The 15,154-nt window shown below is 57.9% G+C and overlaps 1 protein-coding gene across 5 annotated transcripts in view; it reads left to right on the forward strand.

Annotated features, from left to right (window-relative positions):
- Window positions 1-12,321, forward strand: part of ADGRG1 (adhesion G protein-coupled receptor G1) — a 32,919-nt gene extending 20,598 nt beyond the window's left edge. For 2 of the 5 annotated variants that reach the window (XM_030847960.3, XM_060288377.2), the window contains exons 4-14: window positions 821-953; window positions 1,521-1,695; window positions 2,332-2,463; window positions 2,814-2,930; window positions 3,153-3,198; window positions 3,457-3,560; window positions 4,338-4,456; window positions 6,529-6,797; window positions 7,898-8,006; window positions 9,016-9,284; window positions 10,719-12,320. In XM_030847960.3, the coding sequence (XP_030703820.1) occupies window positions 821-953; window positions 1,521-1,695; window positions 2,332-2,463; window positions 2,814-2,930; window positions 3,153-3,198; window positions 3,457-3,560; window positions 4,338-4,456; window positions 6,529-6,797; window positions 7,898-8,006; window positions 9,016-9,284; window positions 10,719-10,849 (1,604 nt within the window). In that variant the 3' untranslated portion in view covers window positions 10,850-12,320. Of the gene's footprint in view, window positions 1-820; window positions 954-1,520; window positions 1,696-2,331; window positions 2,464-2,813; window positions 2,931-3,152; window positions 3,199-3,456; window positions 3,561-4,337; window positions 4,457-6,528; window positions 6,798-7,897; window positions 8,007-9,015; window positions 9,285-10,718 lie in introns of all 5 variants that reach the window. The other 3 variants (XM_060288379.2, XM_060288378.2, XM_060288380.2) reach the window with 2 other exon arrangements.
- The last annotated feature ends 2,833 nt before the right edge of the window (window positions 12,322-15,154 follow it).

Here is a 15,154-nt window from a genome sequence, read left to right on the forward strand (position 1 = left end):
AAATGGCGTTGAATATGTTAGCAGCTCTGGGCCCTTAGAAATGCTGGGGGGTGGCAGCAGTGGGCCCAGGTGCTGCCCAGGGCAGCAGACAGGGGCCAGGGCGGTAGATAGGGCTCCCCGCCCCCAGGCTGGGATTCTGCCCCAACCTGGGAGGGTTTAGGGCAAAGTCAGGCATAGCTGCAAATTGACTTCCTGAAGAGCAGATCTGGCCTGGCCTTATTTGGTCTGTAGAGAGTTTTTTGAAAACATGAGCCAGGGTTTTCAAATGATCTAAAAATCAGGCTTTCTGCCTTGTAAATTCAGATGGGAGCACAGGGCCTGCCTTCCTTGCTGGCATAGGGCATGCCCCCTCCCCACATGTCCTTCCTCCCGTCTGCCTACCTCATCTGAGTCCCGTCTGAGCCCTGGAGGTGCCTGAGTCTGCAGCCCTTGGGTGCATGGTACCCGGGTGGAGGGCCTGGAGCCAGCACACAAGCCCCCCACCCGCCAGCTCCTCCTGAAGGGGGCTTGGCTGGCCCTGGGGAACTGGCCCTCCCAGCTCCCTGTGTGTGTCAGAAGCATGCCTGGGTAGGTGTGTCCCAGCCCACCCTGCTGGGGCTGGAGTTGCCGGGGGCTCCACAGGACAGAGCCCCGTCTGGCTGGCTGCAGCTCTGAGTGACTTGGGGGAGTCCACTGCACCTCTTGGAGCCTCAGTTTCCTGCTCCGTAAAATGGGGATAGAAGCTTTCAGAATCACTGGAGGATTAACAGAGAGTGTAATGAGTGTGGCCGGGCACCTCGTTCAACAGCCTTTGGTGGGTCTGTCCATCCCTCTCCCCCAGCTCCTCCCCTGAAGACCTCCCACAGCGCCTCGGTGGACACATGTGAGCTGAAAAGGGACCTCCAGCGGCTCAGCCAGTTTCTGAAGCATCCCCGGAAGAGCTCAAGGAGACCCCCGTTCACCCCCACGGACCAGTAAGTGTGGGTCCCAGTGTGTGAGGGGGGAGGAGGAGGCATCCCCCAGACCCGGGTAGGGCAGGGCAGGGCAGGGACCTGGAGCAGGCGGCTGTATGGAAACCTCCCCTGGGGCTGGAATGTTCTCATCTTTCCATCTTCTCCGGGAGGAATTGAGATACAGCCCTGGAGGCCAAGCCCCTCCCCTGCCTGAGTCGTTAAAAACAAATGTCACACCCACCAGCCCAGGTCAGCCGCACCCAAGCCCTCCTCTCCACCAATAAAGTGAAAAGGATTGACCCATTTTACAGCTCAGCAGACTGAGGCCCAGAGATGGGTAGGGCTGCTCTGTTGCACGTAGTGGGTCGGTCCAGGCAGAACTGGGCCCACAACCTGGTGGCCGCGTCCGAGGATAGGTCCCCACCCCCCTCCTTTCCTGTTTGCTCTGACGCTCTGGCTAACTCCCTGCCACCCCCGCAGGTCATTCTGTCTGCCCCACATTCTTTCCTGTGTATCTGCCTGAATCTCTCCTCTCCCTCTGTCTCCCTGCCTACTTGCCCGCCTGGATCCGCCCCTCACACCCAGCAGTCACCCACCCTCTCTCCCCACTGCCAGGCAGCTGCAGAGCCTGGAGTCGAAGCTGACCTCTGTGAACTTCACAGGGGACACGGTGTCCTTCGAGGAAGATCTGGTCAACGCCACGGTGTGGAAGCTCCAGCCCACAGCCAGCCTCCAGGACCTGCGCATCCACTCCCAGCGGGAGGTCAGGGGTCAGGATAGTGGCCAGGGCAGGAAGCAGATGTGGAGGCCGTGAGCACTCCCCTCCTCTGGGCCTCCGGGAGCCAGATGTGTGCTGATGAGGAAGGCCTCAGGCCCAAAGACTACCTCAGTCAGTGGCTACCCGGTGGAACTGAGGACCCTTCCTGATACAGTGGTGGGGACAGAGGTGGGGAGGGACCTGGTCCCTGCACAGGGGGCTCCTGTGGCACATCCTTGTGGACAGACAACCAACACCAAAATGCCTGTGCCTGCAGCCCTCTTGTGAGCCTGCCCTTGGTGGGCCTAGTTGGGGGCAGAGGGCTACACACCCTGCCTTTCTTATCCCCCAGCACACCAGGGAGCCATAGGCAGGGTCAGTGTCTGAAGCCCAGACACCAGAATACCACGTGGTTCTCCCAGGCCCATTTGCCCCTGGGGCCCTGGGCTCTAACGACAAGCGCCCCAGCCAGCGCTGGTGCCAGGGAAAGGAGGGGTGAGAAGGGCTGTTGTGAGTCAGGCCTGGCTTCCTGGAGGAGGTGGGCTTAGAGATGGCAGCGCCCAGGAAGGCATGTGCTGGGGGGATGTGGGGGGATCTGGAGGCCCACCTCTGGCTGAGCCCCCGTGGGACTCTGGTCTGCAGGGGGAGCAGAGCGAGATCCTGGAGTACTCGGTGCTGCTGCCCCGCGAGCTCTTCCAGAAGACCAAGGGCCAGAGGCAGGAGGCTGAGAAGAGACTCCTCCTGGTAGACTTCAGCAGCCAAGCCCTGTTCCAGGTATGGGGCTGTCGTCCTCGGGCCCTCCCCCGGGGGAAAGCAGCTTCTGTCTGACGGAGAGGTGGAAGGGTAGGCATGGAGCCCAGCCCCTTCCTCCAAGAGTCCTTGTAAAGTCAGAAATCGGACAGCAACGTGCAGGTCTCCCTGGGAGATTTAGACCTGGCAGAGTGTTATTCTCACTATGGTGTAAATGACTACCCTCGCAAGAATCTTTTTCCAGAGGGAGACTCAAAATCTGGGAGCAATGTGCTGGGCAGAGACAGGAGTCTAGAAGGTCTGGGGAACTTCTGAGCTTTTCTTCTCAGTCCTGAGCCCCCTCCCTACCCTCTTCCCCCACCCCATATACCTAGGACAAGAATTCCAGTCAGGTCTTGGGGGAGAAGGTCTTGGGTATCGTCGTGCAGAACACCAAAGTAGCCAACCTCTCGGAGCCCATGGTGCTCACCTTCCAGCACCAGCCACAGCCGGTGAGTGTGAGCAAAGAACCAAGGACACAAGGGTCCCCGTTGTCCATGTCCTCCTGTCCCCCTCTCTTCTGAATCACTTGTCTTTAACAAAATGACCGACTGGCTGAGGGCATCGGCCAGTCAGGTACAAAAGGGGTGGGGCCCTGGCACTGACTCCCTCAGCCTGGCTGGAAGGGAGTAGACTGTCGTGAGACCCACTCCCCTTCTTTCCTGTCCCTACAGAAGAATGTGACTCTACAGTGTGTATTCTGGGTGGAAGACCTAACATGTGAGTGTGGAGGGGCCTCTGAGCTGGGCAGGTACCTGGAGGCAGGTACCAGGGGGTCCTGGAAGGTGGGGGAGATGGAGTTAATCAAGGGGGGCTTCCTGGAGGAAGGTGGGCTTTGAAGAGGGAGTGATGTCAGGCTAGGGATCTGCTGAGGGGAGCAAAGGCTCAGAAGAGTGATGCAGTCGTGCATTTGTGGGGTATAGTGGGGTGCTGGGGTGCTGGGCTTGATCTCAGAGCCCCATGCTGACCCCTCCTCAGTGAGCAGCCCCGGGAGCTGGAGCGATGTGGGCTGTGAGACCATCAGGAGAGAGACACAGACGTCCTGCCTCTGCAACCACCTGACCTACTTTGCAGTGCTGATGGTGCGTGGCCCCCTCCTTCCCTGCTCCCATACACAGGCCGGGTTCTTGCTGTGTGGCCACTTCTCGCATATATGTTATCCATTTCTCACAACAAGCCCCGAGGTGACTCCTGTTGTTGTCCCATTTTATAGATAAGGAAACTGAGGCTCAGAGAGGTTAGGCAATGTACTCAAGTTCACACAGCTAGTAGTAAGTAGAAGAGCTGGTCTCTAAAGCCCTTGTTCTTTATTCCCAAAATCTGGTGCATGATAAAAATGCAGGTTCCTGGTCCTAACCTAGGATTCTGATTCCACAGGGCTGGGGTGGGGCCAGGAGTATGTTTCTAAGGAGCCCTCAAGGGGATGCTGAGGCCCTTGTGATGGACTTCAGTGCCCCCGAGATCTCAGAAGCTTTGTGTCCTAGGCTCATTCTCCCCAGCTCTTAGGACCCTAGCATCTGAGGGACCGGAGTGGTCTTCCAGCTCTCTCTGGGCGTGGTGAGCTCACTGCCTCACAGGAAACTTATTTCTGTTTTGAATGCTACAGAAAAATAATTAGTGCTAGGACAGAAAAGGGATTCTCTGGTGGAGGGTTCTTGACCTTGGTGGGACAGGGATCCATTTGAGAATGTGGTGAAAAATGCACTTATGGGACCACACTCTTCTCAGTTTGGGGGGCAGGTGTGGTTCATAGACGCCCAAGGCCGTCCAGGGACCACGGGTTAGACCGCCATCTGGGCAAACCCTCAGTGTCGAGTTGGGGGCACTGAGGCCAGCCCTGACCTGCCTCGTGGACCCAGGTTACCTCTGTGGAGGTGGACGCCATCCACAAGCACTACCTGACTCTCCTCTCGTACGTGGGCTGTGTCATCTCCGCCGTGGCCTGCGTCCTCACCATCGCTGCCTACCTCTGCTCTAGGTAGGACCTGGGAGCAAGAGGGAAGGGGGCAGGGAGAACCTCCATTTCAGGCCCCCGGGCTGGGACCCCACGTTGAGGGAGACCCACCCTGGAAATTGGCCTGACCCCGAAACGTGTGTATAGTTTTGGAAGCCCTGGGAGGTGCAGCCAGCTGACCCCCAGGGGGGCATTTCCTGCTCAGATCTGTGGTGTTTGGGTAACATAGCATTTCCGGTTTACATTAACTGCCAACATTTAAAATTGGGAGAGTTGACATAAGAATCTAGATTCCTGTCTTCGAATAACCAGATGTGCTACCGCTGGGGGCACATGATAATGTGACAGTGATGGTAATGATAATGGTGGACACTTACATCACGCGGCCCACATGCCGCACACTGTTCTAAGTGCTTTACACGCGTGAACTTGGTTCATCCTCGCAAGGGCCCTATGGAAGAGTGCTCAGAGAGAGTAAGTGACTTGACTGAGGTCACACAGCGGGGAAGTGGTAGCAGCAGGCTTGAACCCAAGCAGGCTGGCTCCAGGCCCACAAGGCCTGGGTTAGTGGAGCTGCCTGGCAGTGGCCGCTGTGGACAGGTAGAGCCCCCAGCCCCTGTTCCCTAGTGCCTGTTTTGAGGCCCGACCCCCTGGCTCCATGGAGGCGTGTGTCACCCCAGTCGTTGGGGTGCCTGCTGAGAGAAGGGGCCGCCTTCGGTGGAGTGAAGAACGCCTCCACCCACCCTCAGACCGGCTGTGTGTGGGTCTGGACTGGCAGTGCTGGGCTCGGCCTAAACTGAGGCCCACCTGTAGTTGGGCCCTGGACCCGTCTGCGTGGAAGGGAGACATCCTTAGTTCTGCTGTAGAATGAAGACTCTTGGAGTGTGCTCACTGTTCTTGCGGGGACCGGGGAGGGTAGAGCCGTGTGAAGGCCACAGCTGCGCACGTGGTGGGGCTGGAGCAGGCGATGAGGAGGGACGGCTGGCAGGCTGAGTGGAGAGCTGGGGGTGAGGGCACAAGCCCCTCCCAGCACCTGCCCATTGATCACAAAAGTGCCCCAGGGGCTTCCCTGGTGGCGCAGTGGTTGGGAGTCCGCCTGCCGGTGCAGGGGACACGGGTTCGTGCCCCGGTCCGGGAGGATCCCGCATGCTGCGGAGCGGCTGGGCCCGTGAGCCATGGCCGCTGAGCCTGCGTGTCCGGAGCCTGTGCTCCGCAACGGGAGGGACCACAGCGGTGAGAGGCCCATGTACCGCAAAAAAAAAAAAAAAAAAAAGTGCCCCAGGACAGAGGGACAGGAACCCTTAGGGACTGAGCACCTCATCTGTGCCGGATGCTTCGTATCAGTGTAACTCTCACCCCGACCCTGCGAGGGGGGCCATCCTCCCACTTCACAGATGAGTACACTGAGGGTGAGGGGGATGGGGCCAGCCTAAGGTGGTGCCTCAAGTTAGGGGTAGGGTGGGCATGGGGATCCAGGATGGTAGGTGTTCTTCTGCACTCTCTGGAGCAGGCAGTGGATGGTGCCAGGTGGACAGAAAGGCTGGGGACAGGAAGGCTGACAGTGCCCTGCACCACACAGTATCTTGGGATGGGAGCAGGACGTGCACACACAGACTTGCAACCTCAAGGACACAGGCCACACAGCGTGTGCTCACAGATGCACAGTAGTGCAGACAGATAGGCAGACACAGAACATGGGTGGCATGGATTCTCCAAAACAGCAAAAAATCCAGTCTTTCCCTTCTGACTTTGGGAGCATCTGGTTGATTGTAGTGGCTGATTTGTCTTCCTCGCTGTGCTTGGTTAAATCTGCCGTTAGATGCACACACGGTGCCTGAGCCTGTGGGTGTTGGACACATGGAAGGTGCACGGGGACAGAGCCTAGCTGTAGCCACGGGAGGCCGCGCGTGCGTGTGTGCGCGGAAGGCTGCCTGGAGGAGGAGGGGTGGGCGGGCATACCTCCCACCTCCCCCTCCCCCCTCCCCCCTCCCCCCTCCCCCCTCCCCCTCCCCTCCTCCCTCCTCCCTCCTCCCTGCCTTCCCATGCTGGCCACCAGAGTGACCCTGCCTGCCCTACCTCCACCCTCCCCTGTGCAGGAGGAAGTCTAGGGATTACACCGTCAAGGTGCACATGAACCTGCTGCTGGCCGTCTTCCTGCTGGATGTGAGCTTCCTGCTCAGCGAGCCGGTGGCCCTGGCAGGCTCCGAGGCTGCCTGCCGCACCAGTGCCATCTTTCTGCACTTCTCCCTGCTCGCCTGCCTCTCCTGGATGGGCCTCGAGGGCTACAACCTCTACCGACTCGTGGTCGAGGTCTTCGGCACCTATGTGCCAGGCTACCTGCTCAAGCTGGGCATCGTGGGCTGGGGTGAGTTGGTGGAGGGGGTTGGTGGGCCCCCCAGACCTGCCTTTTCCTCTTGGTTTCTGGCGAAACATGGGCACCTGGTTCCACTTCTCCACCTGCCCCTCTGACCATTCCCTCACTTGCTTCCTTCACTCACCCATTCTCAGGGGTTGCTTACCTTGGCTAGTTCAAGGTTCTCTTTAGGAAGATGAGGTGATGAGCCCTGTCCCCATGAAACGCTTACATATTCTCTACATCTGTCACTGTTTTACAAGTGGGGTTTGCAGACGGAGCCACCATGTATGGATGTGCAGGTTGCGCACTGCTCAAAGGCACCCGGTTGTGGATGAGTGGGTCCGTAATTCAGTCCTCACCTGATTCACCCAGGCTCATGGTGGCCCTGCCTGTGGATCCCCATGAACCTCAGGTACCAGGTTCCCCGTGGCTCTGGTATTTGTTCTTGGCCGACAGCAACCCAATTCACCTGTGGCCCAGACCTCTCTTTGTCAGACCTGGAGGCCCAGGGGCACACACCACAAGTCCTTGAACATTGCACAGGCCCACCAACCTCCACATGTCCCCGACCCCAACTTGCGGCTCCTCCCGTGTTTCTCATTCGGCCCTTTCTTGGTTCACTTCATTGATATATATGAAATTCCTTCAGAGTTGGCTCTTTGTCAAAATCCAGGTGTTTGGTGGTGGGCAACCCTTCCAGGGAGCTCTCAATCTTCACCTCATGGACAAGGTCGAGGCCCAGGGCAGACATCCCCTCGGGGTATAACTCTAGATGTCCCCTGTTGAACTGTCCTCCACCCCACCAATGTCCTGTCTGCTCCTCCAATCTCTCCTTGTGACAGCCAGCCCCTCAGCAGGGAACTGCAGGCCCTTTCCCCTAGGGGGCCCCAGGATGCTGAGGGTGCAGGGGTAAGGTCAGGGGAGATGGGCTCCCTTTATGAGAAACCAGAACTGGAAAGGAGAAGGGTGGGTCCGAGCTTGGAGGACCTGCCCCAGATGGGACTGGGTAAGCTCTGGGACCACAGGTCTGAGAGGGGGTCGCACCAGAGGGAAGGGGAGGGCAGGCCTCAGAGGGTGGGAGATGGAGCTCCGTGCTTTGTTGCCTGTAGGCTTCCCCATCTTCCTGGTGACGTTGGTGGCACTGGTGGATGTGAACAACTATGGCCCCATCATCCTAGCCGTGCACAGGACCCCAGAGAGTGTCATCTACCCTTCCATGTGAGTGGCTTGTGCAGTGGGGGCAGGAAGGTGGGCCTCATGGTGCAGAGGTCAGAGAGTAGCCTGGGCCCAGGTCACGCTGACCAGGAGACTCCTGGGTGCCAAGCTGCTGGAGGTATTGGGGTGACCCTTTTCTCAGGGAGGGTGAGAACGGCCCTGGATCTGCCAGTCACTTGCCAGATGACCTTGCACAGGTCCTAGCCCCTCTCTGGGCCTCAGTTTCCCCACTTGCAAGTGGGAGTATGGGTTGGAGCAGCTGAGCCTCCAGCATGTTCCTTTGCTGCACCCTTCTATCCTCTTCCCCATGGAAAAATGGAAAGGCTGAGACCCAGAGAAGGCAGGAATCCACACCACGCTGCTCAAAGGCACCCAGCTGGGGGATGAGTGGGGCTGAAATCCAGTCCTCCTCCACTCACCTAATTCACCCAAGCTGGTGGTGGCCTGGCCTGTGTGTCCCCCTGAACCAGACTAGACTCCAGGGCTCCTGAGCCCTAGGCTAGGAAGGAACCCTTTCCATTCCTTCAGTGTTTTGAAAATTTCAGTTGATTTTGCATCACTTTGTGCCATCTGTATTATTATTTGTTTAATTTTTTTCTTTAAATCATCTGGCTTGTTAAATGTATTTTTAAAAAAATTATATCAACTATAAATGGGAAACAAGCATTACTTGTCATGAACAGTGAGTAGTCATGAAAGCAAACACAGGAATAAGGAAACCCTGGTACTAAATTCTTGATGAAAGCAGTGGGCCTAAAGTCTGGCTTTTTTTGAAAAGGGAGACTAGCAAGTGTTAGAAGTGTTAAAAACGTTTTAGGACCAAATTAAGCCTTTCTCTTGACTACAGAGAAGGAATAAAGGAGAATTGAAAGGAGAGTGGCTTTTTGGCCCTTGAGTCAGTGGTGTTTAAAGCAGCTGTCCTGTACTCGGGCTCACCGTGGTGCCTGCCCAGGGCCCAGGAAGCACCGTGCCAGCCCGGCCTTGCAACGAACCTTCGTGCCCTTGCCCATAGGTGCTGGATCCGGGACTCCTTGGTCAGCCACGTCACCAACCTGGGCCTCTTCAGCCTGGTGTTCCTGTTCAACATTGCCATGCTGGGCACGATGGTGGTGCAGATCGTGCGGCTGCGCCCACACGCCCAGAAGTGGCCCCACGTGCTGACCCTGCTGGGTCTCAGTCTGGTCCTCGGCCTGCCCTGGGCCTTGGTCTTCTTCTCCTTTGCTTCTGGCACCTTCCAGCTTGTGGTCCTCTACTTTTTCAGCATCATCACCTCCTTCCAAGGTAGGCATGGAGAAAACCCCACCCCCTGGCCCAGGCAGGGTGCCCATATATAGAGCACAGACCAGGGAAGGGATGACCCAGATGACCTGAAGGGCCTTCTTTGGACCTCAGCCTTCCCATTCGTAAAATGGGGGCATCCAGGCCATAGTTGACAAGTCTTTGTTGAGTACTTATAGTGCACAGGCCCTGTGTTAAGCCCTAGTGCTGTAGTTGTGAACTGGTCATGCAAGGGCCTTTTGCTTCCACAGAGCTCATCTCTACTGGGAAGGCCAGGTGTGACAAGCAAGGTCGCAGACATCAAAGGGCATCTAGGAGAGGAGGGAAGTAATAGTGGGCGATGTTGTGGACAGTCTGAGCTTGGGTGGGGGACACTTGGGGGAGGGAAGCCTCTCTGTACAGGAGACATTTGAAGACAACAGAAGGATCGAGCCATGGAGAGATCAAGGGCCCGTTACTCCAAGTGTGTTTCTCAGACCAGCAGCATCGGCATCATCAGGAGCTTGTTACAAACACAGACTCTGGCCCACCCCAGGCCTGCCGAGTCAGAATCCTCCTTGTAACAGACGCCCAGGGGATGCAGCGCATGGTACAGGCTGAGGAGACCTGGTCTAGGGGTGGAGTGCTCCAGGCAGAGGGAGAAGCATGAGCAAAGGTCCTGAGGCTAGAACTAGGTTATGTGTTGGAAGAATAGTGAGGAGCACGGCTAAGGAGTAGTGAGGCGGGGGTGGGGGGAGGGGCTGGATCATGAGGGCCTGGCTTGATGCCATCAGGGTCCCTTCCTGCTCTACCTGCACCCCTCTACCCCCGCCCCCCGACATCTCACACACACACATATTCACACACACACATATACACACACACCTACCTTTGTTTTTGGCCACGCTGGGTAAAGAGGAGGCCTTGCCCTCCCTGTTTTCCTGCCCAAGTCCTCCCCATTGCATGGGGTCCCCATGCAATGGGAGTGGTGTGTGAGGGAGGTGAGTCTTTGTTTTCTCATCTGTGACGTGAAGGGGACTCTGTAGGGATTATAAATCATGCTCATAAATGCACACATTTACTGAGCTATTAATAAATCACAGTATTATGATTTGGGGAGGAGCGTATCACATGGTACTTAAGCAGGTGGGCTCTGGAGGCTGACCACTGCTGCTTGACTCCTGGCTCAGCCAGGCCCCTTATCTTCATGGGCCTCCGTCTCCTCGTTTGTAAAACAGAAAAGTAATGATGAGGTCTGATCTCAAGGAACCTGGAGAGAATGAAGTGAGATGACGTACAGGGCACTGCCCAGTGCCTGGCGCATAGCAGGTGCTCCGGGGATCACATCGGTGTGGGGAACCTGTGTAGGGAGGAGGACAGGGGCAGATCTGGGTCCAAGGAAGGGAGCGGGGTTGGGCTGGGGCTGCCCCCAGCCTCTGAGCCCTGTGCCCCCCACAGGCTTCCTCATCTTCCTCTGGTACTGGTCCATGCGCCTGCAGGCCCGGGGTGGGCCCTCCCCTCTGAAGAGCAGCTCGGACAGTACCAGGCTCCCTATCAGCTCGGGCAGCACCTCGTCCAGCCGCATCTAGGCCGCCAGCCCCCCGCCGATGCGAGGAAGCAGAGTTGTGGTCTCTCTTCACTGCTGCTTGCGGCCCCTGCAGCCAGGCCAAGCCAGCCGGAGACTTGAGAAGGCCCAAGGACCTCGGAAGGATGGGGCTGTTGCCATGGCAGCCAGACTCCCAAGCTGGGCCTTCTGAATTGGCCGGGGGGCTACTTGCCTCTTGGGTCCAGCTCAGGGGGCTCAAGGCTGGTCTTAATGCACCACCACTGGACTGGCCCTCACGGCTGGAATCTGCAGGCCTTGGACCTTGGAGGCTGGTGGCATCCTTGGCCCTGTGCCCCAGCCCAGGACAAGAATGTGCCGTAGCTGTTCTGTCTCTGGTGATCACCATGAGGGCGCTCTGTAGCCCCTGTCATTTTAATCTAAGGATGGCCCGCAGGGGAAACGAGTCGGGGCAGAGCTTTGAGCCAGACCCCTGGAGGAGGAGCATTCCCTCCCTGGAGCATAATGACAGCCCAGGGAGGGAGCCGGGCTGTCGTTATGCTGGCCCTCTGAGCCCAGGGCAATCACCCTTTGTCAGCCTCCCCAGCCCTCCCTCTCCCCTTCCTGGTCCTCCCTCTCCTTGGACCTCCTTAGCCCTCCACTCACAGCCCGGAGTCCCCAATTCCAATGCTGGATGTTGGGTAGTGGTTCCCAAGAGCTACCTGGTGCCTACTGTAAACCTTTATCTACTGCATGGGCGTTTGCCTGCCCCTGACTTGGCTTAGTATAAACGTTCTGGGCTGGGCTAGGCCCATCTTCCCATCTGGCCCTCTCCACAGGGGCATCACCCTAGCTCACCACTGCCAAGCCGACACCTCACAGGGGCCCGCAGCCGCTCCCGAAGCCCTCTTGTGGCAAGAACTGTGGAACGTAGCAGTCCAAATTTGTTTCCACCCCAGCATTCCAAAGACTGAGACACGCCTCCCCTGGTGATGCTTGTAGAGCCTGACACGCTCCGCTCCGTAGAACCCCTGCAGATGATCTTGAGCACACCTCGCAGCCCATCACAGTTAATTCTGTTGGACACAGGTGGCCAGACCTGGTCGCTTCCCCTGCGAGCTCTCAGTCTAATGTGGGAGGCATGCATGAGACAAGAACTCTTAGAGGTACAGGCACAGAGTTGGGGGAGCCCTCATTCCTGGCTGGGACTCCAGGAAGGCTTCCTGTAGGAGGCAGCATTTGATCTGGCTCTCAGCCTTAAAGATGGGGAGGATTTTCTTTGTAATTACCAGTTCATTTGTCTTCATATTAAAAAGAAGTACGTGTTCATCGTAGAGAATTTGGAAGCTGTAGAAGAGTACATAGAAAAAATAAAAATCAGCTGTTATCGCCTAACCAACCGTGGCAAGAATTTCCTTCTGAGCTTTTTCCTGTGCTTCTCTTAAGAATCAATGATAAAAAACACCTGGGGGCCAATCAGGAAACATGAACAAGAGAAGAGGGCCATGTGTGAAAGACATCTGCTGGAAACGTTGTCAGGGCAAAGGTGGGGGGAGGAATGGCAACTGGGTGTCAGTGCTGGGGGAGCTGCGCGTGATCTGTGGTGAACTGAAGGTTACGAGCCCCACGCAGAGGATGCAGCTGCTGCTCTGCTGCAGCCGGTCGCCACCTCGGAGGGTTGAAGGCCCGTGTAGCCAGACTGCCTGCCTTTTATGACAAATAAGAAATCCAGATCGTGCTGGTGTAAAATCCCCTGATTTAAAAAAATTTGGCTAATCCAGAATATTCTCTGGTCAAAGAAATCACGTCTGAGGGCTGAATTCAGCCCTTGGCTGGTCGCGGGACCTGTGTAACCAGTTTATTGCCCGGTGTGAAGTGGACGGGCTGCAAGAATGAAACGACTGGACTTTTCTGCCATCGCTGCCTTACAAACTGGTCCCGGCAAATTTCTCCTCTCCATCCTGTGACACAGGTGAGGCAGGTCAAATAAGTTTCTGTCCCCCTTCAGTTATGGGAGCAGTCTTGTTCGATCACGGCTCTCAGTGTCCAGGTCTAAAGGTCCAGCACAGGTCCAGCCCAGGCCCACACCTGAGCCTTCCGCCCCTGCAGTCTCCTCCCTCCTCTCCTGGCTGCTCTGGGGGGAGCACAGGCTGGGGAAAGAGGCAACTCTCTGCAGTTGGACGGGAGGGGTGTGAGGTGCCTTGGTGGCTAGGAGTGGGCTGGCAGTGGTGGGATGAGCGTGAATGTGGGATCTTTGGGGACCTGCAGGGACCTTGGCACATGGGAACCCCCTGCCCCCTGCCTCTCTTCCAACCCCTCCTCCTGCTGCTTCCATTGGCCTCTGCCTCCACCTTCTCCAGGTGGTGGACTCCTCTTATGCCCCAACCCCTGAGGACAAACCTTCCCCACAGTGTCCCGGTTGAGCAGCTGGGTGGGATCAGAGCCAGCTCCGCTCTCAGAGACCTCTCTCGGGTCTCTCAGACCCCCATCACTTGGCTAGACCTGAGGGGATACCTACCCCATCCTCAGGGAAGGAAGGGACCCAGCCCCTCCCCCGGGCAGGTGGGACTCCCCTCAAATTCTCCCACTTCAAAGAACTCTCTTGACACCTACTTTCTGTTTCCGAGGGCAGCTCAGGTAGTGGGGCTGGGGTGCTGGGTCGGGTCCCATCCTCTTGTGACCCGCCCTGCACGGGCCACCTGACAGCTCCGTGGTGCTCCTTGACACTGATGGTTCTTATCATGCGCTTCTCTGGGCTGTGGGACTTTGGACAATAGGACCACTCTTCCCACCAGGACGTAGCCAGGTTTGTTTCCCCTTTGGAGTGGGAAATGGATTAGAGTGGCCAGGGTGTGAGTGCTGGCCAGGCCTGGCCAGAGTACTGGAGGCCTCGCACCTGGAGACAGGTGCCCACCTGGAGCCGTATGGACAAGCTGGGGGTGGGAGGTGGCAGAAGGGGAAGGTTTCCTCTGGAATTTAGCGGTCCCAGGGCTCCAAGTGGCCCCAGGCCAATCCCCAGCCCCCGTGGGGCCCAGGAGAGGTGACCCTCCCTCTGGCTCTGCCGGACCCTCCCTTGTCACTTTGCCAAGTCCCCGGTTCTGTCTTCCCAGGTGTGCTGCACACGATCTGGGTCCTGGTCTGCAGATCTCCAGCCTCTTCATTACAAACAGGCATCCATGAGCCCCTCTGGAGGGCCCAGGGGCCGGGTGGGTCTCCAGTGGTGGGCCTAGCAGGTCACAGTTCACAAAGCCGTCCACCCTCTCCCCTTGCCGGGACGTGCGGCTGGGTGGGAGGAGGGGCATTCACCCTCCCAGCCATCCCTGCAGAGGAAGTGCCTGGGGCCCATGTCACATTCCCACCTGCCACCCAGGCCCCATGAGTGGCCCTGACCCTCCCCAGGCCCAGAGGGCTTAGCAGGAAACTGAGTCCTGTCTGGACACTGTGTGGGAGGAAGGGGAAATAGAGGCCAGGCAGGGCTGGGCGGGTCCCCATTAGACCCCAGGGTGGAGCAGGGCCAGCTCTGACCGTGTGGCCCTGAGAGCGGATGCCGGTGATGATGTACTTCCTTGGCAGAGCGCCCTTCACCTTCTGATCTCGAAGCAGCCGGCCAAGGGCCCTGGCCTCATCCACATGGCTTCCTTGGGGCCACCACAGTGGGGGCCTTGGTGGTCAGCCCTTCCCCTGCCTACATACTGCACCCCATGTGTGTTTGCTGCCCCGCTTCCCATCTGGGCCACCCGTGACCCGCTGGTGATGGTGATGCTAATTTCACAGTACTGATAATCATGATAGTGATAATAATGGCCACGCTCACTGACTGAGCAATTCCACAGGCATCATCTCATGAGTTCTCCCCATGCCTCCTGAGAAACTTGCCTCCTTAGCAGAGGCCGGCTCACGCAAATGGGCTGCCAGGAAGTGGCCAGGACAGATGTCAGCCCAGGCCCGACCAACCCCCAGGGCCCACGCTCCAGCCCCCCCCACTCCCCGCCCCGCCATCCTGCCCCTCCTGTTATTCAGTCTGCTGGGTGGGGGGGCGGGGCCTCCAGGCCAGACGACTCCTCTCCTTCCAGGACCCCAGCAGGCGTGGGCTTGAGCCTGGTCTTGTTCAAATCACAGGCATGAATGAGGGAGTGCGAACACTCTCCACATCTTCATCCGCATCCCTATAGCCAGGCCCTGCGCCCACCGGTCTCCTCAAACCCCAACACAGCCCTAGGGGGCAGCCGCACTGCTATATGCGCTTTACAGAGGAGGAAACTGAGGCTCAGAGAGGCCCCCAGCTTGTGAAAGGAGGATTTGAGGTAAGAGTTCCTGACTCCAAAGCCTGGGCTCGCTGTCACTCCCCAGG

This window comes from Globicephala melas, chromosome 19, assembly GCF_963455315.2.
Source record: "Globicephala melas chromosome 19, mGloMel1.2, whole genome shotgun sequence".
Lineage (NCBI taxonomy): Eukaryota > Metazoa > Chordata > Mammalia > Artiodactyla > Delphinidae > Globicephala > Globicephala melas.